The 25426-nt window shown below is 34.5% G+C and overlaps 1 protein-coding gene across 9 annotated transcripts in view; it reads right to left on the reverse strand.

Annotated features, from left to right (window-relative positions):
* Window positions 1–25426, reverse strand: part of Tmem161b (transmembrane protein 161B) — a 70183-nt gene that overhangs the window by 18323 nt on the left and 26434 nt on the right. For 3 of the 9 annotated variants that reach the window (XM_013143484.3, XM_003479463.5, XM_023561416.2), the window contains 3 exons: window positions 16693–16776; window positions 14118–14215; window positions 10473–10629 (listed from right to left, as the gene is read on the reverse strand). In XM_013143484.3, coding sequence (XP_012998938.1) covers window positions 10473–10629; window positions 14118–14215; window positions 16693–16776 — 339 coding nt within the window. Of the gene's footprint in view, window positions 1–10472; window positions 10630–14117; window positions 14216–16692; window positions 16777–19276; window positions 19343–25426 lie in introns of those variants that run through there. The other 6 variants (XM_063245309.1, XM_063245308.1, XM_023561414.2 and 3 more) reach the window with 4 other exon arrangements.

A 25426-nucleotide genomic window follows, 5' to 3' on the forward strand; every position in this document is an offset into this window, starting at 1 on the left:
GCTTCAGCATTACCTTCAGGGAAACCAGCTACAGAGCTTCCAATGAGCTTTTAAGATCTGACTCTTAAATATGACTGAAATTCTCAGACATTAAAGCAGGATCAGAAAACTTTCCATAAAGAACCAGACAGCAAACATTTTAAGCTTTGTGGGCCATATATATAATTTCTGTGGTGTATTCTTCTGCTTTTTTTTTTAACCAGCCCTTCAAAAATGTTAAAAGCCACTCTTAGCTCAAGAGTTACACAAAAACAGGTTGTGACCTACATATTGCAGGTCATAGTTTTCCTGTACAGCACAGCATCTTATCTAAAGAAGATAAAATTATCTACAGGAAAGAAAAATAACTTGGAGAAAAAAAAAAAACGAGATGTACATAGCAGAACAAAAAGTTTTAAATACATATACCCCTAAAAAATAGGTGCATGCATGTTTTTACACACAGGTATCTGCAGGTTTTTCATCAAGCTAATCAAAGATAAAATGCATCTTTGAAACAAGAGTAGGACATTAAGAAAAAAGAATGGCTAGATATCAAAAACATGTTCATCAAAAAAATGATACATACAAAATTAAAAACTAGGTTTAGAAGGTAAAGTTGAAGAAAAGTCCCATCAAGCAGCATAAAAGGAGGATAAATCCAGAAGGTATAACATCTAACAGAAAAGAGAAAAAGAAAAAAAGAGAATAGAGGAGGAAGGAAAAGAAAAACAGACTCACAGACATCACAAAACAAATGAGTTTTCCAAAGGAACAGCCTACCAAAGGCCCCACACAGAAAGTGAAGAAAGATTCCCCACAAGGGACATGATCGTGAACCTCCAGAAATAAGACAAAGCTGGAGAAGACTATGTAAATTTCCTGAGAAGAAAACAAGAGCACAGCTCAATGTACGTCACAATGATACTGTAATTCTTGCAACTTTTAAAGGTTCTGGACACTGAGCAGTGTCTTCACTATTATGAGAAAGAAAACACTGTCAACCTAGAATTCTGTATCCAAGAAACACCAATGATAGTGAGTATGAAATCAAGGATATCTCCAAAACTGCAGTCGAAATCTAGTTTTCTTGCATGCTTTGGAAGAAAGCACTGCCAAATATCTGAACAAACCGAGAAGGAAAAAATAAAATTTGGGGGAGAAAGGCAAAGGGAGGCCCTAGGATGATAAGAGAAAGAAGTCCTAAGATGAAGGCCACGCAGCTCACCTGAAAGGCAACCAGGCCAGAAAACGCTCAGAGAATGAGGTCTGGAGAAACGATCTCTTTACAGGAAAGAAAAACGGGCGAGTTCATGTTACATGTGACTGTGGGTAACTGAATTGAAAAGCTAATGGAGTAAGTACAAAGAAAAACTAGTTTTTTTTAAAAAACTGAGTACCTCATGAAAATAGTACAAAAGAAGCCATGTGCCTTATAATGCTTATACAGAATACTATTTACTGAAGCTTAACAACCTATTTTTATAGTTAGTTGTACCTCCAAAACTTCATGGGGTCATGGAGGGCAGACCTTTGGAAAGCAGCTAAATTTAGCATCTGTAATTGGTTCATTGTCCAGTGCTGTGATTGGCGGTGTGAGTGCCGCACCCACCCAGGGGCAGAGCTGGCGTACAACATAAGCCTGGGAAGGAGGCCTGCTTTCCCTTTTTGTCCTCTGGCTCTAGCTGCTTGCAGTGGCCATGAACTTTGCCCCTCAACCACACCACCCTGCCTCAGAGCCAGCAGCGGAATATGGATTGAAACCTCCAAGAATTGTAAACTACATAAACCTTTCCTTCTTTTATTTTGCTTGTCAGGTATTTTGTCTCAGCAACCAGAGAAATGTAACCAAGACATCAATGATTACTGATTTCATTATAAATTGTACAAAGTAACTGTATTAAGGATATAAAACATAAAGCAGAGGGGATATACAGTTGAAGAAAGCAAAATTCTCACCTGTTATAATTAATGAAATTAATAGTTACTAGCATGTCTAGAAATATAGTAGGGAGATTTTTTAGTGATAAAAAGGTGGGTTTGTTGGGCATGGTGGTACAGAACTATAATCCTAAGAGGCTGAGGCAGGAGGATTGCTGCTGCCATGGGTTTGAAGCCAGCCTGAGATATACAGTAAGTTTAAAACCAATCTGCTCTTAACTACACACTGACACCATCTCCTAAAAAAACCTAAATGAATGAATGAATGAATAGGCTATAATTGGAGTAGCCAGGAAATTGGAAATATTATTAATACTTTCAATACTCTTTGACCAAAGATTTCTTATATATATTTCTTATATGTATGTGTGTGTTAAAAAATTACTCCCACAGTGATAAAGGTGGTAAAAGTGACATTATCTCCAGGAGTTCAACAGGATGAAGGATACATACAAATTTCAGAGTGCAAACTACGTATCTATTTTATTACTCTTTCAAAATTTTATGTACTGAAATTATTTCAAGATTCTAGTAACAGATTTTTTGTTTGTTTTGGGTCTTTTTGAGACAGGGTTTCACTATGCACTTTAGGCTGGCTTTGAACTCATAGCAACTCTCCTGTCTCAGCCTTCCCAAGTGCTGGGATTAGGCATGTACCACTAACGCAGGGCCACAGGCTGCTGTTTTAAGGGTAGCATTCTTCCTCCAAAAGAAGAAAACTTGAGTATCTTTTAGTTAACTCTAGTGCGTAACAGTGTCTGGCCAAGAAGAGTTCCTCAAAGTCATACAGAACCAACGGGGATTCCATTAAACAAGAAATAAAATTCTAATAGAAAAAGCTGTTTTGTAGAATCTTCATTATATTTCAATGCAAAATTCAACTACTTGCTCTACCAAACTTTGAGAGCAATGCAACTACTTTTTATGTTAAGTAGTAGTATGGTCATAGACCAAACAAAATCTCCCTAAAACAACAGACTCCTACAGCGTTAGACTTAAAACAAGAAACTGGCTTTTCCTTTAAGAAGTAACAATAGCATACTTCATTTAAAGTTTCTCAGTGACAAGTGTATTAACTGTAAGATCACTGAATAGAGAATCCATTATAGCTAAGGCAGTAATAAAGTCTTTTGTCGAGCTATTTAGAAAACTTTTTTAAGACTCATATAATGAATTGTTTTGAAATAAGAAAATACTTTTATACTCTAATCTCACAAACATATTTATTAACAATAAGCTATTCACACAGAAAAATAAATCATAAATTATACCTGAAATAATCAGCTTTCACAATACAATTTCTAGAAGAGCTATTTCTTTGAAAACAGTTCTTTCTTCATATATTGTCCACAACTTTGAAGTGAATGAGATGGCTCTACACATAAATATAGTCCAATAACATTATAATGCCCAAAGCAAGCTTTTATACTTTTAAACTTGGACAACCAAAAACATCAGCTAAAAACACGGCATTTATTGTAAATGGATAATCATGGATCAAAATCAAAATACTTTTTACAAACACTATGACTGGGTCAACACATAGCAGATTTTTTTCTTGTCATTATCCCCTAAACAACAGAATATATCACAGATGTATTTATATTACAGTAGGTAGTTTATGTAGACTAGAGATAATTTAAAGCATACACAACCAGGATGTGTGTCGGTTACATGCCTTGTCACTTTATATAAGGAATTGTGCTTTCCTCATTTTGGTACCCATGGGGGTTCCTAGAACCAGACACCATGGCACAATTGTATTAGTAAATATGCAACACAGTACAAGGAAAACAACACATGCAAGTAGTCTTTTTTTTTCTTTTGATAAATTTTTTCTTTTTTATTCCTAATTTTTAGCTCAAAGATTTTCCATTTTACCTAATTTACCTTGTTATAAATCTTAACTCTTGAAGAAGTTATAGAATATAAGAAGAATGTAACTCTTGAAGTTAAAGAATATAAAGAGACAATTTTTTCTTCTGCCCCAAGACTGATATTTTAAAGTTCTAATATAATATTAACATATTTTTTTGCAAGTAGAAATACTCCTAACAGAAGAAAAGTCAAGGACACACAGAAAGATTTACTCTGGAGAAAGTACTTTAAACATGCTTACCTCAGGAAGATAAAAACTTCCAAATGGTAAACAGACTTAACTTTTAGTTCTAAAAGGGCAATATTCTGTCATATCTAGAATAACAGCTTAAGTAACATCAAGATATATAATGATTCAACTTAAATTTATACTCATTGTTCTAAAGGCTCAATTTTCATATTAAGAAAACATGCCTTCATAATATCCTAAAATCATTCAAAGAGAGAAATAGATTGTAGCTCAGGAAATATTTTATTGAAAACAGTGAGATATGATGGATAATATTCTGAAGAATAGACATGAATAATTCTTTTAACATTTTTCACAAACTTATGATTATCTTTTTAAAGAAGATTACATTTCCATGCAAATATGTAATTTTCATGTAAGTGTAAAGTGTTTAAATTCTGGGATAAGGGGATGATGATAGTTAATTGTTTTCCTATTAAAATAGTTAGTAGTAGTGAATGTCTGTAATTCCAGCACTCAGGAGGCTTAGGCAGGAGGATCTAAGTTCAAGGTCAGACTGGGCTACATGGTAAATTTGAGGTCAACCTTTACTACACAGCGAGACTCTAATTCCAAAAAAAAAAAAAAAAAGAAAGAAAGAGGCAACCAAAATACTTAAAACATATCATACTTTCCATTCCACTCTACAAAAATCTATTACTATCTATTAAATCTAACAATAAGCACATTAATCCTTAAGATTTACCAAGTAAAGCTACTTTAAAATTGTGTGATCCAACATCAATGTTAAAACACAGCTAAAACCCAGATACTGTTTAACAAAAGGTATTTTTCCCTATTTTATTAGTTAGGATCAATTACTAATTTGAAAGAAAAACATCATGTTTGCTTAAAATTCCATTCCACAAAATATCTTATGGCCATCTTCAACCTAACCACATTATGGAAGGAATGTATAGCCAAAGATATGGGAAGGCATAAACACAAATTTTGTTTAAAATGAAACAAAACAAAACATTTTAAGGCTTCCAGATTAAAATAAAACAACATTAAAAGGCTATCTTTAGATATTTAGTTTCAGGAGAAAATTATCACAGTTTTAAGAGAAAAAGTCAGATTCGTCTATAAATGAATATAAGAAGAATTCCATGCTGAATTCTAGGGTTCTGGCCTGATATCTGAAGAATCCACAAGCTTTAATGTCACAAAACATCTCTATTTATTTATTTGGGTGCTGAGAATTGAACTCAGGACCTTGTACTTGCCAGGCAGTCGCTTATGCTGCTGACCTGTATCTCTGACCCACCAGAGAGGTCTTTAGGAATGACAAAAGCTTTGACATAATGTGGTATATACAAGTTTTCAAGGTACAATAAGACCCCTGGCTCAGATTCAGAAACCCTGAATCTCTGTCCCTTTCTCATGAGGCTTGGTATTTCATACAGCTCACTTTAGGGTTTCGAGGAGTTCACTTTCCATATTAATTTAAAGTAAAACATTTTCAGAAAGTAAAATAACATAATTTAGAAGCTTTTAAGGAATTCCGAAATGTTGAATAAGTTTTCCTGGTTTGCAATAGTTGTCTATTTCCCACAGCTAACAATGTAGCATTTAATCTACAGATTCCTAATTTATAAATTCACAGAGTTGTATGTTAAACCAGAAAGCTCTAGGACTTACCTTAGTCATTCAGTTACTAGTTTTACATAAAATTCACACGTTTGCAACCAAGGCAAATTAAAAATGTGACACATAGCCACAAAAATATACATTAACAGGCTGGCTATTTTAAACCAATGCATTGTAAAACATAAGTGCTGAGGATATGTGATAAATGATCCAATTCTTTAACCAAATACAATAGGCTTATCCTTTTCTGATCAGCTCTCTACTCAGATTCGCATAATTGATTCAGTATTACTCTCTGTGCTACAGCTTACTTCTAAGAAAACAACTTTTGGAAGTATACAATGTATTTTAATTTTTACACCTAATAAAAAGATCTCTGGCTCTTTACCTTTTGTTTCTCTGAAAGTAAAAACATGCTTCATACTCATGCGATCAGAAGTCATTTCTCCAGTGACTCTGAGCCCTCCTGGGCCAGCATCCAGAAAAGACGATTACTACCCGCTCCGTCCACATCACAAGGCTTTCCCCACCCTCTCCCTTCCTTTCACTATACAACTCAGAGCAAGCAGAACTGGTACACAGACTTGGTCAAAAAGCTCATCAGGACTACAGATGAGAAAGAGTAGAGCTGGGAACCAGTCTGAGTTCTAGAGTGAGAGTGGAGAGCTGACAGCTGAGATGAATGTGTAACTCAGCTGAAGGAAAAGAGGAAGCTGATGACAAGAGATGGCTCAGTTCTAGATTCCAAGATCTGGGATTAGTATTACACACTTCAAAAAGTGATTCTCGTACTTTTAGAAATTTCAAGACTGTATAGAAATTACAAGTGCTGTCCTACTTTTGTATGTCAAATACAACTAGTGAGAAGGAAGTAAAACGATCAGGCAAACAGGGCAATTTTATTGCTAACTTTTAATTGAACTGATTAAATTATATGTACCTAATTTGGGCAACACTTTAACAAAGCACATTTCATCAGTAACGACTGCAGCAAATTTCTGAATCACTGGAGGTATGTGTAACTCTGGAATTCAGTAGAGCCACTGTCCTAGGTAATCAATGGAGACATGTGTGTGACTAACAAGCAGTCACATACAATAAGAAAATGAAGACAAGCTGGCCAGAAGTCATTTTTGCTAGACTCATTTCAGAGTATGCAAAGAAATCAAGATAAAAGGCTTAAACAAGCCTCTCTTTGGTGTTGATATGGATATCTAGCATTAAATTCTGGTGTTGTGCAAGTTAAAGGAAGTAGGTTATTTCCTTAGATGCTAATGGACTGAACAAAATCTCATATTGAAGTGGACACACAAATCTACTTTCTCCTCGTATCTCTTTTGTGGGGAGTCAAAGTCGGCAGGAAACAGCTTGGATTATAAACTCCTCCGTTATTTCTATCTTTTCTAGGATGGAGTGATTCCCACAGGGATTGTTTGTCACCTTCCATGAGGACCTGCTTAAAACTAAGCAGAGCCAGTTTGCAGGCTGATGACTATGGGAGTTTTGCTCTCACATTATTAGGTGTTACTGAGTGAAAAGGAAAGGTAAACTTTACTCACAAAAGAATATGAATAGTTATTTATATGTGTGTTTTTAAAATTTCTGGTTGGCCTGTATCAAGGGCTGTATCACATTCAAATAAAACTGCATATAGAGAATATACATTTCTATATAATTATAAACCATGACAAAAAAGAATATATTTCATAATAAACTATATTTTGAAGAATATGAGAATTCACTAAATCAAAAATTTTAACATACAGTTAGCTAATGCTAATTATCAAGTTAAAACATTTGTCATGGGTTTTATATGACTTGATATGGAGGAATGGGTCTTTATTCTGAGTAGAATCACATACTTCATATTACAGAACTGAACAGTGAGTTTAAGTGCTTGAACTTAATCTGCTCTTGGAATTAGTTTAACACTAGACATCTGAGGATGTCTCTCAACTGGCACACATGTCTTCCACCTAGGATATCACATACTTTGTGAAAATGTTGCCCTTCAAGGCTCGGTTCTGGTCTTTCTGCTCTGAATGACACCTAAGTCAATCCAAGAGGCAGAGAGTGAGACTAGTGATACTGAAATGTCAAATCGTAACAGACACTTCAAACAGTATCTACTTATAAAAGGTGGTCTGCTCATTCACTTCCCAAATCTGATTAAAGCAAACACACAAATGAAAGTAAAACATTTCACCAGTAAGAGAGAAAGGAGGTAAAAAGTTATCAATAAAACTATTGAAGAAAGTGGACAGACAAGCAAAAACTGATATAGGTTTCAGCTTTCTTTGCCATGTTTGTTCTACAAGGAGAAGAGCACTTCAAGAAAGAATTCATTCATCAGAAGCCCTGGAAGAGTCAGGAATTGGAGACACCAGAAACTCCCAAGTGCAGAGGATCTAGAATGGAAGAAAATAGGAGGCCTGGTTTCAAAGTCTGCGTCAGTAGCTATTTAAGACTTCCAAGATCTCCTGCTTTGCATGCTCACACACACTACCTGATGGCCCTCCAGCAACTCTGGCCAACGGTTAAGGATTAGATTCTTAGTTAAGTTAGTAAACCAGGCAAGGCTGACTTGTGAAATTAGGGAGACAAAAGAGCTGAAAACATGTTTCTGAACACTGAATGATGAGATTCTCAGCTTGCTATCTGGATCAGTTCCCGTAACATTTCCCATTACACTCTACAGTAAAAAGAACAGACAACTTCTCTCTGGAGAAATGGTAGTCTAGCAACTACAGACACTGACAAGATCCCCCAGGCCCTCAGGATTAATGCCAGGTCCCCACTCAATCAGTCACAGAAAGGCTTGGCAATTGACAAACTCCAGACAGGTGCATGAAAGTTCTAATTCTGTAGTGACTTCTTGAGCATCAGCAGTTGAGTATTAATAGATATTCAAGGATAAGATCTTTGAGCTCAATCTCTGATTACTATTAAAGCAAAAAGAGGATAAAAAATTATGTAAGATGTAAATTAGAATTCAAAAGGTATTAATATCTGCTGGGCATGGACACACACCCCTGTAATCCAAGCTACCCAAGATTCTAAGACATGGAGAAAAATAAGTTCAAGCCCAGATGGGGAAACATAAGACCCCATCTCAAAAATCAGTTAATCAACCCATCCATCCATCCTTAGAAATGAAAAGCTATTACATATCTGTGACACCAAAATACTATGAAAATGCAACATTAAAAAAGTCTTAAAATTAAAAAAATTCATATAAAAAATTCAACAAGCGGGTCATTGTCACACATAGCTATGATCTCAGCTATGTGGGAGGCCAAGACAGAGAGATCACAAGTTCAAGGTCAGACTGGGCAACTCAGTGAGACCCTGTTTCAAAGTAAAACAAAAAAGGGCTGAGGATGTAGCTAAGAACATCCTGAGTTCAATCCCCACTATTTTTCAATTATACCTCATATATGGACAGCAAGCTCACACATTAACACTCTCAGAAAAGCCTTTAACATTAAAGAGGATAACTGGACTAAGCAAACAAAAGCAACTTCAGACACAAAGATATCTGGCAGAAAACTTCAATGAAATCCATGTACTTAATTTTTTTTAATGAGAAGGTAATAATCATAAAACAGGGTTTCATTAAGGTGAGGGAAAATTTAAAAAATTTTATTTTAAAAATTTTAAAAGTTTAAAATTATAGGAAAAATTCACAACAAATTCAGTAATAGTCTGGAGAATATTAAAAATTCCAGAAAATAAAAAAAGTATATCATAAACATATGTATGAAAGAAAAAAAAAAAACACCTTTAGAATATCATCCAAGGAGACCCAGTATCTGAACTAAAAGCATTTCTAAGAGAGAAAAGATGACCAATAAAATCATTCAAGCAAATTTTCTAAAACTCAAGAACATGAGTTTCCAGATTTGCAAGTGCCAGGAAGGATGCAAACAAACCTTCAATGGGCATAAAAAATATCTCCCAGAAGTAAAAGATCTGGGTTGCTAGATCTAAAGGAAACTTAACACAATCAATGATAAAACTCAAAAGAAAGGAGAGGAAAAACATCGGGAATGTGTAAAGGGAGAAGAGGAGGCACAATACAAGGAGCAAAAGGGCATTCAATTTCTCAAGGCTCCAAAATTCTGAGGAAAACTTATTTTTTTCTTCAGATCTTTTGTTGAGCCAAACTACCAGTGAATTATGGGAGAAAAGTAAAGATAATTTCAGGCACATCAAACTTCAAAAACAACTACCTTTTCTAAGGACACTAAAAGAAAATGCTCTCTGACAAAACAAGAATAGGAGTTCCTGGGATTCAGAAAGAGGTATTGTTAGAAATGCTTACGAAGAATGTGAACTGCTCACATACCAAAAATTCTGGGGAAACTTTCCATACAACAAAATTAAAAAAAATTATTCAAGGGAGGTAATAATATGTGATTCTATTTAGTCATAGGTAATATTTTGGTATGTATACATGCATAACTGATAACAAATTTAGTAAGATGTCTCTATTTTGAAGGAATGGAAGAAAAGGAAGGAGAAAGGTACAATATCTAATAATAAAACAGTATCAATATCATATAACAGTTAAACATCTGGAAAGAAATCCCTCAAAAAAACACACCTTTTTTAAAAGGTGAAAGTGGCCAGCACTGTGACAGCAGTGGATAAGGCAGGAAAGTGGTGAACTGGTGTTCCTTGTGTATACCTTTTAAGCTATTTATCCCTATTATGTTGAAATGTTCTACAATTTCATAAAGAATTCAATGAAGTAAAGTTGACTAATGACCTACATTTGTTTTTCGAATCTGAGATGAGATCTGATTAGTTGTAAAGGAAAGATAAATTAATAGTAATGATGTTTGAAGGATACATTGCAAAGGACAAAACCAGCAGACACCAGACTAAGCTGATATTCATTTCCTGTGTAGGCTTCACAAAATTATAGTAGACTTCCGTTACTAGATATACCACTGTAGCAGCCACTGTAAAATCCACCAGCCATTGGTATTCTGGAAAGTAATGCAATACTGAAAAATAAAAAATTTTTAAAAGTTTTACTTAAATTTTCACAACTTATAAGCCATCATTAACTTTTAAGTATGCTACACTTTATTTCCAACATATGGTTTGCAAATACAAGAATATAAAAATTCAGGAGATGGTCAGAATGATAGCATCCAAAATTACATTTGAATAGTTTGTAAATTAAATTAAAATGATCCTAAAATGACCAAACATTATTTAAATTGTTGCTAAAACAGTATTGCAAATGTCTTTATTTTCTTAATGCATTAGCTACTTTATAGATAAACTATGAATCAAAAATTTTTTCTTGAGGCTCTAGCTATGTTAACTTCAATTAATACAACTCGATCTACAAAAAAGAATCTACTTGTATTGTTCATTTTGTGAAGAGAATTAAACCTTGTGTTACAGTAATTAATCATACCAGTGAAGAACTAGTAATTTTGTGAGTAATTGCAGAGGAAAACGAACTGAAACAAATATACTTTTTATTTCCTCTTCTGCTCTGTAAGAAGAGCAGATAAAAGACTTGTAGATTTTACACAGAACCATACCTCTTCAACAAATAATTCCATTCTTCAGTTTACAAAAAAAATTAACATTCTCTGAAAGTAAATATAATTTATCACCTTTTGTATTTTACCCGATTTAAACTTCATATAAGGTATAAATATTCCAGTTTACTTCCACTAGAGTATAATATAAAGTATCACCATTACTTTTTCAAAGGCCTTCTAAAAATAAAAGTAAATCACATGTGTAATATCAATTCATAAGTACTTACTGGCACATAATAAAATGACCTACACTGCTTTGGAAAGTTTTTCCTTGGAAAATGTAATACAATTATAGCTGACAATAATAATACCCTCACAGAAAATATATTCTAGAAATAAAACATGACACAAAGGAAGACTTATTGAAAATACCAAAACAAATTAACCAAATATATTGTTTTGAAGTGGCAATAGCAAGATTTTAAAAGATATAAAATTTTAATGATTGGATAAATTTTCAAATTTTCAAAGCTTTCAGCTTTTTTGTTTGTTTTGTTTTTTTAAATTTTTGGTATCAGGGATCAAACTCACGACCTTGTGCTTGCCAGGCAGGCACTTAAGCTGCTGAGCTAAATCCCTGGCTCTGCCTTCAGTTATTTTTAACACTCTTAATTTGATTTAAGGTATTTTAACTGGTTTAAGTTTTCTGTTGCAATTGAACTAGCTGCAAGTTTTATTTTGAAGTTGTAGGATCCCTCCCTTCAATCCTTCTGCTCCCTCCAAACATTACCTCCATTCAGTCTTTTAAATAACTTCCTGTAGGAAGGTAGTGAAACAATGAAAAGACAGAAAAGGCAAATAGCAACTTATTTAATGCTTTTTACTTTTTACTAACAGTAATTCTCAGCATTCTGGTTCTCCATGCTTGCCTACACTTGCATGGGATTCTGCCAAGGAATTCATTGACAGTGAAAAGCCAGGTGACACTGAAGTCTTAGGCTCTCACCCTCATACATTAAAGAGCTAGGACAAACTGATGGACTTTCACAACAGTCACTGGTATCAACAACAGATTCAACAAAGTACAAACTAGATGTATTTAATCCAAGTGTTATAATTACACTGCTTTTTTATTCGATAATATAAACTTTTAAATTCAATATCTATATTGTGACTTTTTTTTTTGTACCAGGGATTGAACTCACAACCTCACGTCTGCCAGGAAGGTGCTTATGCCACTGAACTAAATCCCTAGCCCTGTATAGTGACTTTTAATAAAATACTGGAATCAAACCAAGCTCCTACAGAAAACTTTATACTTTTACCTAAACATACATACACAGCACACATTCACAAATGACTACATAAACATAAATAAATTTATCCTTTTTGTTACAGGTAACACATTCTTGATACTAAGCAACCAGCTGGTAGGCTAATACCATTTGCAACTATTCTCAAAATTGAACAAGTGAAATAAGTAACAGTATACTGAAGGCACAGGAGCCAAATTTCAATTTTTTAGGCTCATTATAATAGTTCAGTCCTCATTGACTGGCTCTATCTCTTTTAACAACCCTGACCAAGTAAGTTAACTCCTTCTAATGAATGAACAAGTTATAAAGTAACCTACATTGAATTGTGAAGATGAGTCAAAACAAATGGTTAAAACAATGCCTGATAATTTTAAGACATCATTAAAATGGCTGATTATTATACCATAAGGTTATTAGTAAAAATGAAAAACATGTACTACAAATTAGAGAGAATGTGTTGTATTCTTGTATTTGCACATGGCCTGTGGATATTTTTATTTAAGCATTTTGACTAAAAGTCAAAATATTTTTGAATGTTTTAAATGTTTCATGAAGAGTAGTAGAAGGAAGAAGAGGGTGCAGACCCAGTCTTAAAAGTCCAAATGATACTAGATGGCTGATTTATATTGATCTGCAACACAATCTTAGAGTCTCTCTCTCTATATATGGAAAGGATGTTGTCTATATATAATACAGGTTTTTAGATGCAATATTCAACTTTTACATATTTTGAGAGCACTTTATATCATAAAATAATTCTATATAAGATGCTAGATAATCTGGCATCATTTTCTGAGAATGATGTGATCTTGACTCAGGAAAGGCCAAATTACATAATGCAACTTCACAAAAATTATTTTTAAGGACTATAGTATTTTATTTCCTCCTCTGACAGGTAACCCAGCAGTTCTCAAGTGTAGCAAAAAACCGAAATCACACAGAAGACTTCTGAGAGTGCAGACTCCTAAAACCTGCTGCAGGCAAGGGGAGGGGACCTTGAGGGAGTTCCTGGAGCTCCTCTGCGGACTCTGAGGACAGCAAAGGGCTGACAAGGCTGCTGCTGTACACAGTGTCCGCTCAGAGGTCTTTAGAGCTCAGTTTAATATGAAGTTCATGTCCAACTTAAAATAAGAGTTACCTAACTGTAAAAACTGAGGAACTGAAATTACATTATTATTCAGAGACACCCAATGGATAAAGGTGAATCCTAAGTAAGTGAATTTTTGTGATTACTAGTACCATTCTTAATTCTAAAACTCCTTTCCTGTCTATCAAATGTTAGAATAAAATTGAATCATTAAAAATAAGGGATTCAATACAAATATACAAAGGCTTTACAGCAAGCCACATTTTAAAAATAAGCTAAAATAAGAAGCAAAACCAAATATAGAATTCAAGATTACAAAAACTGTGATCTCAACTGAATAAACAGAAACTGTGTAACAAGCTTACGCTTATCCTCTTCTCAAAAGTGGGGAGCAGTAAGGTGAGCAGAAAGTGAAATTCAAATAAAGCCATTTTCAGATTCTAAGTTCCTGGATTTCATAGTCAGTATAATGGACTTAATGATTAGAAAAACATAAAAAAAGTCCTAGCCACAATAGATAAAATGGAAAGACTTTTACTATTATAATATAAAACTGCAATTTACAGACCATTTTACCAAGAATCCCTTACCTAAAGTATCGACTTCTGTAACTGACTTTGTTTCTAGATGAAGGTCAATATCCTTTGGAATTGTTAGTGGCTTATTTTCAATGTGACCATTATATTTCCTATAACACACAAGTGACACAAAAACAAGTTACCTACACTGTTATCCATATGCTTATATCAAACTAAATACAAATGATATTTTAAATTCATAGGGATAAAGAATAATTTCATCAAAAAGTAAATATTTCATCAAAAAGTAAGGAACATACTCAAAAGTAGTTTTTAAAGGTAGACTGTAAAATGTGGAAATAAGTTATTATGTAAATACATACATTTCACAGCAATTTCTCCTAGTCCCTCTTTTGCAGATTTAAATACAATCTAGTATCTCTTTCTTTAGACACAAAAATGAAAAGCAAATGAAGACAAGACAGTGTGTACTCCTTGAAATGACGTACACATATGTACACAGACACCCAGAAACAGATCTGTAACTATGTTGGAGCTGCAAAACAGTATTAAAAGACATGTACAGGGCAAAGTCAGAAATACGAAAGGCTAACTTGGGAGTTGTTTTCCATAAAGACCACAGGTGAAGGACAAGAGGTGCACCTGCAGCACCACCTAACTTAATCTTTAAAGACAAACAGATACAGGAAATAATAAACTTCTTTTTTTTTTTTTGGTACCAGGGATTGAACTCATAATCTGAGCTGAGCTAGATCCCTAGCCCCAATAAACTTCTTAAAGTAACATTCATTTCAAATAGTGGCAAACAATTCTTCACTTATTCTTAAATAAAAATAAGTGGGGAAAACCTCAGTAATAATTTCACAATAACATTTCAAACAACCATCATTGTTAACCAGGAACAAGAATCACTAATGCATCTTCATATACAAAATCTATTTGACATATTAAAATTAATGGAGGGCTGGGGAGTTGGCTCCATGGAGTAAGCGCCTGCCTGGCAAGTGTGAGTTTGTGAGTTCTATCCCTGGTCAAAAAAAAAAAAAAAAAAAAAAAAAAAAAAAAAATTAATATAAAGTTACCAATTACAAGGCATATGAAAAGGATTTAAATATTTACAAAATGAATACTATACTATACAACATGAACACAGTAGCAATGGATGGTTAGAGGTGGAATAGTTGAAAATAAATTAGAAACTAAAAACTAATCTTATTTAAAATTCTGGCCCTTGACTATGTGAACGTGGGCAACTTATTTAACATCTCTGATTGAAAGCTTCTCATTAGTAAACTATAAATTAAGCCAGGTGTGGTGGCACATGCCCGTACTTGAGGCAGGAGGATCACCATGAGTTCAAGGTCAGCTGGTGCAACGCAATAAATTCAAGGCCAGCCTAAATTACTAAGTGAGACCTACTGTGTAAAAAACAAAAACAACAACAACAAAAATGTAAAGTGTAAATTAAATTACTAGCTAATACTTAGGGTCACTGTGTAGATTGAGCAAAATTGTATGTAAAAGAGTTTCAGAAACTATAATGTTGATCTAGATTATTTAAGAATTAACTACAGGAATAAAGAAGGATTTATAATTAGTATTTCAGTGAACAAGTATATGTATGATAAAAGAAAAAGAAGATGAGAAGGTCAGGAAAGATAGTCTTCAAATTTCCAATTTCATGACAAATAATCATTAATGTTTAAAGAATTTTTAGCAACTACAAATTTATTAAGCCAGGTAAATTGAGTTTTATGATATATATGAGAAATGTGGTAATTGTTTTCACTGTTCTTTTAAAATATTCATATTACAGTTATGATTTCAGAGTCAGAGAAGACCTCAAAAGGCCTTCCAGATTCCCAGTTGAGGAAACTTAGGCACATTCAGAGATAAATACCATGCACTTTCCCTGAAAATTCAACATTAGAAAAGAGTACAATTTTAAAGCTGAAAAATTCTTCAAGACAACTACGATCAGTTTTCCATTTCACAGATGAGCTGCTGTGGTCCATTAAGTGAGGATTAGTAACAAGCAGTTCTCTTCATAAACTTTAAACATGGATAAAATATGCAAGAGCTAAGAGCTGGAGAGATAGATCAGTGGTAGAGCATGCACTTAGCACACAAGGCTGGGGTGAAATCCTCAGACCATCTGTCCCTGCCAAACTCAAGAGCCCGTACTGCCCACCCCTTTTATTTAAAAATTTTAAAAACTGAGATTTAAAAACAAAACAAAAACCAATCAATTTACACAATAACAACAGTATGAAATAGTAATAAAACCCAATAAAAACTCAAACCAACTGATACTTGAAATGAGTTGTAGGATAAAAACACAGGTCACAGTTCTTTCCCCACACAATCCCCAATGAAATTTTCTGTAATAGGATAACTATTTTCCCATAATTTAAGCACACTAATAAAGTGAACTGTTTTTTTAAGTAAAATAATGATTATTTTATACTTATATTACTGATTTCCACTTACTTGGTATGCATTAGTTTTGATTTCAAATTTATCAACTGCTTATAGCATAACTGATATTCTTTTAATAAAAACTTTAAAATGCATTTGTATAAAATTTAAATGTTGACTATTTTACAAGCTTATCAATAAACCTTACCTGTCTTTTTTGCTTTTCCCTTTTTGCTGCTTCCCTGCGAGAATTCTTAATTCTTCCTCCGTAGGATGTTGATACCACCTCAAACTAAGGGGAAAAGAATCCTTTTAAATAAAATACTTAAAACCACCACAACTGTTCACTTATTACCCAAAGATTTACTGAGTTTCCTATCTGTGAAGACACTGCAGGAAGTATCAGATGAAAACTGTACTCCAAACCACAGTCTACTGCTTGAGCCTTAAATGGGCTTTTGTTCAAATCTAGCAAACACTTACTAGATGCCAGGCCCTGCAAAATGCTGTGTATTTCTTACAGCTACAATATACTATTAGAAGTACATGAAGTAAATGCTGAGGCAAGTGGACTGGAATGTAATAGTCCTCAACTTTCATTTAAAGAAACTGATAGTTACCTTTAAAAAAAGCTGTTTTGAATGCTCTCATATAGGTAGTCTTCCCTTCCTTTCAAAAATTTAAAAGTGAGAATTCTCAAATGTTACATGGATAAGAGTTAGAGAAATTTGTTGTATTACAAAAGCCTTTATTCTTGGTTATTTCTAAACTTTTTCAGTTAGGATTTCAAAAATAACTGGGTGTGTTTATCTCTGCTACTCAGTTAAAACATCCATGCAAATCATTTATTCCCTCTCAAGCATCAACCAGGTCATTCTGAATTTCTGTTTGACCCAGAGATTGCGCTACCTACTCATCACCTAAATGATTTGTATGCATCCTGTCCACGTGTTCTGTCAGCTGTAACCCTCAACTCTGTATTCTACACTCTGTCTATTCTACCTCAGGCTTCATTTTAGGCCTTCCTCTGCAACACTATCATGAAAAATACAACTGTTCTCCCTGTATACACATCTCATCAAGTCCATTCTGAGCCCACATTTAGTTACTCTTTCCACGATAGAAATCTTATCAAAGTATATGCCCCATTTCAACGTTTTCTGAGGTTACTCCAGGCGGAAAGAAATTAAGGCAGCAAGGCAAGAACTTTGACTAAGGTCCTATTGTAATAAAGGAAGAAACACTGACCTAGTATTGGTACTTTCTAATTTTTCAATCATAAAAATCTGAATTTTAATATTAGATATCTCAATTTCTTAAAACTATCAGCAAATGACTTGGTATTAAAAACAAAAAAAAAAAGAACTGGCAATTAGAGTGATGACTGGATATTTGATGGTATTCACAGTCCTTAATAATGGTGGAGTTATGGTAATTTCTTAAAAGGTTATATATATATGAAAGCTACAAACTGAAATATCTATGACTAAAATACTAAAATATATGGAATTTGCTACAAAAATGTTAGTGGCCAGGGGTAGACAGATGGGAACACAGATGACACAGTTTGACCACCGGCTACTAACTGCAGTGAGTACATGGGAATTCACTATACAAGTTCAGATGTGTACAGGGCTTGTGATTCCCAGAGTTCACAATCTTTATGACCACAGCCTACTTCTCGAGATTCACCTTCAACCACTTCCCACTTGAAAACAAAAACAGTATCACTTCACTGAATGACATTTTATTCTTCCTAAGTCCCCCCATTTCTTGATGCTTCTGCATACATGCTCTCTGCTTATAAACACCTACAGCCTCTACCTGACAAACTCTAAATTTATCTCCTAGGGCTGGGAGGCAGTCTCCCACGGAGTAAAGAATAAATCATCTTGGATTCCAGGTGCAAAGCTTTGAACCCCCCTGGAATACTCTAAGTGATAGAGGCGTTTTTGAGATGCTAATGAGGTAAAGACTGAAAGCCCCCATATATTCCACAGTGGGGTGTGAGCACCAGAAACACCAGACACATGACTGGAAGCTTAGGACTCTCTGCGACCTAACTCTAGTGACACTAGGAGGAGAGGAGACTGAGTTCAGCCATTTCAATCAACTTATATAAAATCATACCTATTACCAAACACTGAAGCTCGGAATCACTTCACGGTTGGCACTCACACTGATGTGCCGGGAAGGGGACATTTTCTGGTTCCACAGCCAGAGGACAAAGAAATCTGGGGCTTCTTCACAGACTTTGGCTCCTGAGCATCAATTATAATTAAATTCCAGTTGTAAGTACCGCAGCTTCCTAAGTTCTACTACTCATTCTAGGGAATTACTGAACCTGAAGGCATCATGGAATTCCCAGAGTTGTAGCCAAGCAGCTGAAAGCGGCCTGGGTGCCCCTGAGAATTCCAGCAGGTGTCTCGAGTATGGGGAGATGTACGGAAGACTCTGACTTTAACCTACAGAGTCTATGCTAACTCATGGCAGTGTCAGAAATGACTTGCAGTACACCTAGTTCCAGGTGGAGTCAGGTCAGTGGAGCTAAGTGGAATTACTCTAATGTGAAGTGAAGGTCTTATGACTTAGTTATTTTTGTTATTTGAAAGCTAGTAGTTACTGGCATATAGTAAGTGCTCAAAAAGGATCATTGAACCAAAATAGTTCAGTTTTCCTCCCACTTTACTGGTTTTACAATACATACCCCAACCAAAAGGTTTCTAAATCACAATTAAGAGCTAAGGAGGCACTTCCTGAAATTTACATTGAAGTCCAGAGTTTTAACTTACAGTCCATTCTCGTTATTCGCGGTAGTTATGTTCTATAAAGTCGCCGCGAACACGGAACCATTGCTCCTAGGGGAAATACAGGGTTAGGTTCCTGAGAGCCTTTGGTCACAACATTTTCATCAACTACTCAATAAGTAATCTTGTTTTATGTGTTTTTGTTTAAAGATGATTTATATATTTTCGATTCATTGGTATTGAATTCATGGCCAACAATACTATACTGCACTTCATACCTGAACAAAGCTTATCTAATATCATGATCTTTAAGTGTAGCATTTTCCTGAATTCTATGAATTATTCCAGTAACTTTTCTCCAAAAACATGTCACAGTCTTCTAACACTAAGGAATATTTTACAATAATTCAGCCATATGCTTGGGGGTAATTCTGAATAGTATAATCACCCACGGGGGGGAGGGGGGAGAAAAACACAGTCCTAAATGGAGACAATTGCTTACAACTTAAGAACTGAAACAAGAAAACTGAGTTGCAATGTTAGGGTTCAACTGGAAACATGCGTCTAGGACAGACTGATTTTTCACCATTGTATACACATTAATAATTGAGGCAAGTACTGATTTGAGGGATAAAAATAAATTTTATCAAGTGGACAAATGCAAATGCATAATCCACCTATGCCAATGAGTGTATAACATTCAAAAGAACAATTAGTAACTCATTTACAAATCCTAAACTTGTTCAGCTGTGAGATACAGTCAGTGAAAAACTCTTAGTACAGGAAAACAGATTATATTAAGAATGACAAAATATTTTAAGACTCTTTTGCTAAGAACCATTTTCTTTACAATTAAGTTGGTTTAATCATTTTTGTAGCTTCATTTTTCTAAAATAGATTATACTTATTGTAATTCTTGTTGGATAATCCAGGGTCAGCTTTAATAATTATTTTTCAAAGATAAAATCTAAGGATGCCAGATGCTTTCAGGGACATTTCTGGTCTGTTACTCATCTACTCAATCATTTATTCATCAGCAACTTAGGCAGGTTCTCTTCCAGGCAACAGTGATACATTCATGTCCAATAATGCCAGAGCCCATGCCTTTTTGATGCCTGCATTCCAGGCAGAGTAGAAGTTAATCAATTAAAAAAAATGAAAAATAAGTTACAAACTGTGATACCACATGAAAGAATCAAACAAGTGATAAGAAAAGGATGTAAGAGGCAACCCTTAAATGTCAAGTGAAGATAATTTGAGACAACATTTAACCAGCAACCTAAAGGCTAAAAAAAAAAGTACAGGGAAGAGCAGTCCTGGGAGGGAACAGCAAAGGTAAAAGCACAAAAGCATGAAAGTACGTAAAACACTGCAGACTCCGAAAAACCAATCAGGCAGTAGTTTCAAGAAGAAATGCAAAAGGGAAACTAGTAACAACAGGATGGAAAAGATCATGCAATGCCTTGCAAGTTATACTATGAAGTGTAGATCTAGTGGCAAAATAATATAGTCTCAAAGCAGAGGAGAAATAATTCAATTTACATTTTAACATCTCTTTTGCTGTTCTGTGGAGTAAAAAAAAACAAAACAGCGGAAGATGTGTTCTAGACAGCAAGTCAACAGGTCTCACTGATGGACTGAAGGGAGTGAATGAGTAAGGAACAGGAATGTTTTCTACATTGTGACTTACAGAAGATGGCAATGCATTATTTAATGTGGGACAGAGAGGAAGTTAAAACTTTAAACACACTGGGTTCTAAGGGCCTACAAGACATCAAGAAAACACGACAACAGAGCAACTGTGTATTAGAAGCCAGAGCTCACAGACAATCTGGGCTCACCATATAACTGTCATATTTAAATACAAAGAAATGAGGGCCAGGAATTTAGCTCAGCAGCATAAGTGCCTGCCTGGCAAGTGCAAAGTCATGAGTTCATTCCCCAGTACCAATACATACATACATACATACAAAGAAATGTATAAAAAATCACATAAACTAAAGGAAAACAGAACCAGGCTAGTTAATATAGAAGTACTGAAAACTCAACGCATGTAACAAATCTGACTATGACTAGAAAGAGAAGTAGGCCACAAACTAAGCAGGAAGGCAAGACTGGACTCTTCTTTACTTGGTGTTGTTCCTTTTAGTGAGAGACTTTACCCAAAACCAAAATAAACAAATGACATAAAAAATCCCTAGAAATGACCTTGCAGAGATGGAGTGACTGCTGACACAGAAGAGCTGAGAGGCCAACACAGTGACACATGAATGACAGTTTCAGTGAATGGGATTCAGAGCACAAACACAGCAACTGGGTCCTGACAAACCGAAGAACACTTCTTCCATAGGCAAAACTTAAAATACAGAAGACTTTAAGAATAAAAATAAAGAAGGGAAGCTGCATAGGTCACTAGGGTTGTGGGCTAGGTAGTGTGACGATGCAAGTGATGGGCTCCATTTTCAGGAGCTTATAGCAGACAGGCACAAGATCTAAAGAAAAAGTTTTCTGGTTGAAAAAGCAGTCTGGATGTGGCGGATACAGACGCTGCTGGGCAGCATACAGCACTTATCGAAGGTCAGAGGTCGTGATTCCAGGGCAAACCTAAAAGCGCGTCTGCACGATTCTCTTTAACACTGATCACTGCCGTGCAGTTTGCTTCTGTGCTCAGAATACCCGTTCACTATTCTTTGTACTCTGCTCTCAATTTTTAGTCTTTTCCTTGCCGTTAGTTGATACATCCATTACAGCAAAATAATGCCTTTCTAATATGAGCTTGGTAGACAAATACATTTATTAGATTTAGAGTCCATGTAGCTTTTAATAATGGCTACAAAAATACAATTAGAGAAAAAAGTTTTATTAATATGTTAAGCAAAAGGAACATGGTGTAAAACTGCACATATATATCACAAAAGAACATGATATAAAATTATAACCAAAAGGGAGGATACATGATCAGAAAATATGAGAAGGAAATACAACAAAATGTACTGAGATGATTATCTTTTAAGAATACAGCCCACTACCTCTTATTTTTACTTTATTATCAATTTACATTCTTTATCTACATTGTAGACGTGCCGGTTCTGAAAAAGAAAAAAAGTAAACTTCTTAAAAAATAAAAGTTATTAATGAATCTCAATAAAACACTAAGCTGCTTGCATTTACATTAAATATATTAATTTCAATGTGTCTTACGTCATTTACTTTAGCTACTCAGTGGCTTCTTTTCTCAGATTCAGTTCAGAATGTCAGCAGCATCTCAGATAATGAAGCTAATCTGGTATTGTACTTTACTAAGTTATTGCATTAATTTTGCAGTGATCATTCTTGTGTAAACCACTCATACAAAATACTATCAGACCATAATATAATTTTGTTCTGAAAAATATGTAACAATGTATAAAAGGCACTGACTTAGGGTTTAACATTTTAATTAGCAATGTCATTTACAGAAAACCACTTCAGAAATTTTAAATGGAAATCCAAACATGAACCAATATTCAAAAGCATAATATTGACACATCAAGAAAAAAAATAGCTTTAATATATAAACAATCATACTAAACTCTTTCAGGGTATACAACAAAGGCCGCAGTTATAAGCCTTCATGAATGGGCTTAGGATCCTTTTAAAAAAGAGGCCATGTGTCTTTTACCATGATTTCCTTTCTACCATGTGAAGATATACAAGTAGTTGTAAAGAAATATATTATTTCACTAACATTATAGGAAATCAATTTCTTTTCTATTCTTTATAGCTACTACATTGATGCTCTTTCTGACAGTGGCCTAAATGGATTAATAAGTAGTAACTAAAGACAATTTTAGTTTCTACTCTCCCTATATTTTAATAAGTGGAGAGAGGTAAGGAATCAAATGAGAGGAAAAACAAATGCTACTTAAAACCTACTCAATCTTTCAGGACAAGTTGCTGAAACATATTGTAACATGCTGCTGTTACGTATTATGCATTGTAACAGCATGTAACGAACATTATGGAACTTAGTAGGATGCTAAGGCAAGGAGGACAAGTACTCAAGCATCCTGTAAGGGTGGTAGCTAAAGGTTTACATCTTTCCTTTAGGTGGCAGGTCCTACCTACTGCATCTGAATAGTAGGTTTCTCTCACCAAAGGGAATTTGCAGACTGTTGGGTCAAGCAACATGCAACCAGAACAGGCAAAAAAAGATCAGAGGGATTTAATACGAAGGAGGTGTAACATCCTCTCTATTCAATATGGGACAAGGTTAAAAAAAAAAATCAATAGATTTGGCCAAAATATATTTCTGATACAGAACACAGAAGAGGAACTTGCAGATCAAAATGAGAAAGTTGTGGAGATAAAGGGGTAGAGAACAATGCATAAAGGTTGAGCTAAATAATTAGGAAATCAGAAAGCAAAGGAAAAAAGCAATAGCCTATTCCTCATGCAAAATCCACTATTCAAATGTACAAAGAATATTACCTATCACTTACCTCTCCATGAAATGAGGAGCCCAGCAAACTTCAAAACAAAAAGTAACTTTAATTACAAGAGAAAGTAAAAGATACTTTGACTACTACTCAGGGGTATGCAAGACATCATAAAGAATGCCTACGTTTCGGAGAAACTTCCAGAACAGATGTTCCTTACGTGAGGGGAAGTACTTCACATTACACATAAAGGCAAAATAACTTGTTGGGATTTTTTTTCCCCTTAATGAGGGAGGGAGAAATAAATTGCAAGCATCAGGCTCTTCAGAGCTGAGTTTTTCCAGGTCAGTAAGACACTTTACAGGTTATTGGCCAAAGAGATCTTATTACTCGAGCTCTTGTTAAAGTAGGAATCCCTTCACTAGTCTAATGATCATAAAAAGGAGGATAGAAAAAGGAGAACTAACACAATTTTGCAGAGTATAAGCTGAGTATCTCTTATCTGAAATGCCTGGGAACAGATGAGGTTCAGAGTTCAGATTTTGGAATATTTGCAAATACATAATGAGATATCTTGGGGATGGAGGCCAATGCTTATTACAACATTCATTCATGTTTCATATAGGCATAGCCTGAAGGTAATCTTACACTATATTTTTAATATACCTGCTTTTTGACTGTGACCTTACACATGAGGTCAGGTGTACAATTTTCCAATTATAACATCATTATAATTATCATTTATATTTATCATTATTTATTATTTATCATTATAATTATCATCATTTTCCAATTATAACACTTATTAACTTCTAGCTCTAAAACCTAGGATTTTGGATTAAGGATATTCAACCTGTATTTTTCAAATTAAAGACAAAAAAACTAAAAAATAGAATATAATCATTGAATGAATTTAATTTTGAATGGTGAGGTAAGAGGTAGGTAGGAGATTGGGCAATTGATAACATGTCTTAAACTTTACTTCATAGTACGTTTTTGGTAATCAAAATCAATGCTGATGTAAGTCTGAAAATAATCAGAATAAGAGCTGGGTAGAAGGTAGCCACTGAGTAGCCGTAAGAACATAGTAAGTAAAGAGAAACCCTGCATTAACAATAATCTACAGAACATATTCCAAGAGCGAAAATACAGCTGGGAAAAATTATAGGAAAAAAAGACAATAATCTAAAAAAATACTCTATAAACTGCCAACAAAAGTGACAACGATTGCAGAAAAGTGTTACTTGTCTCCCCCATCAAATTTAAAAACGCTGTTCAAACATGACAGTTCCAGGACAAGATGTAGACTAGATGAGCCACCATAAAATTAAGTAAGCACGGTCGTCTCCACCTTATCTTCAAGGGACAAGTTCTACAACATCTCTTCCCTGTGGATGTCTGAAACTTCAAATACTGCCTACATATATTATGTTCTTCCTTAGATATATACACTTATTCATAAAGTGTATTTTGTAAGTTAGACACAGTAAGAGATTAACAACATTAATAATAAAACAGAAAAAGTATAGCAAAGTACTGTATGTTAATGTTCTCTCTCAAAATATTGTACTGTACTCATCTTTCTTGGGATGAAGTGTGATAATACAATGGCTGCATGATGAACTCAAATGACGGGAATGATGCAGGAATCTAATGTACAAGGTAAAGCTGTTTTAATATTCCGCTACCACAGAAATTGTTCCGATAACCCTACCTAGCTTCTAAGCACCTGCAGAGCTACCCAAGCTGCCACTAATTCTCCATTTGACCCTGATTC

The sequence above is a fragment of the Cavia porcellus genome, unplaced genomic scaffold (assembly GCF_034190915.1).
Source record: "Cavia porcellus strain 051 isolate PalLab524CR breed Dunkin Hartley unplaced genomic scaffold, mCavPor4.1 scaffold_2, whole genome shotgun sequence".
In the NCBI taxonomy this organism is placed as follows: domain Eukaryota; kingdom Metazoa; phylum Chordata; class Mammalia; order Rodentia; family Caviidae; genus Cavia; species Cavia porcellus.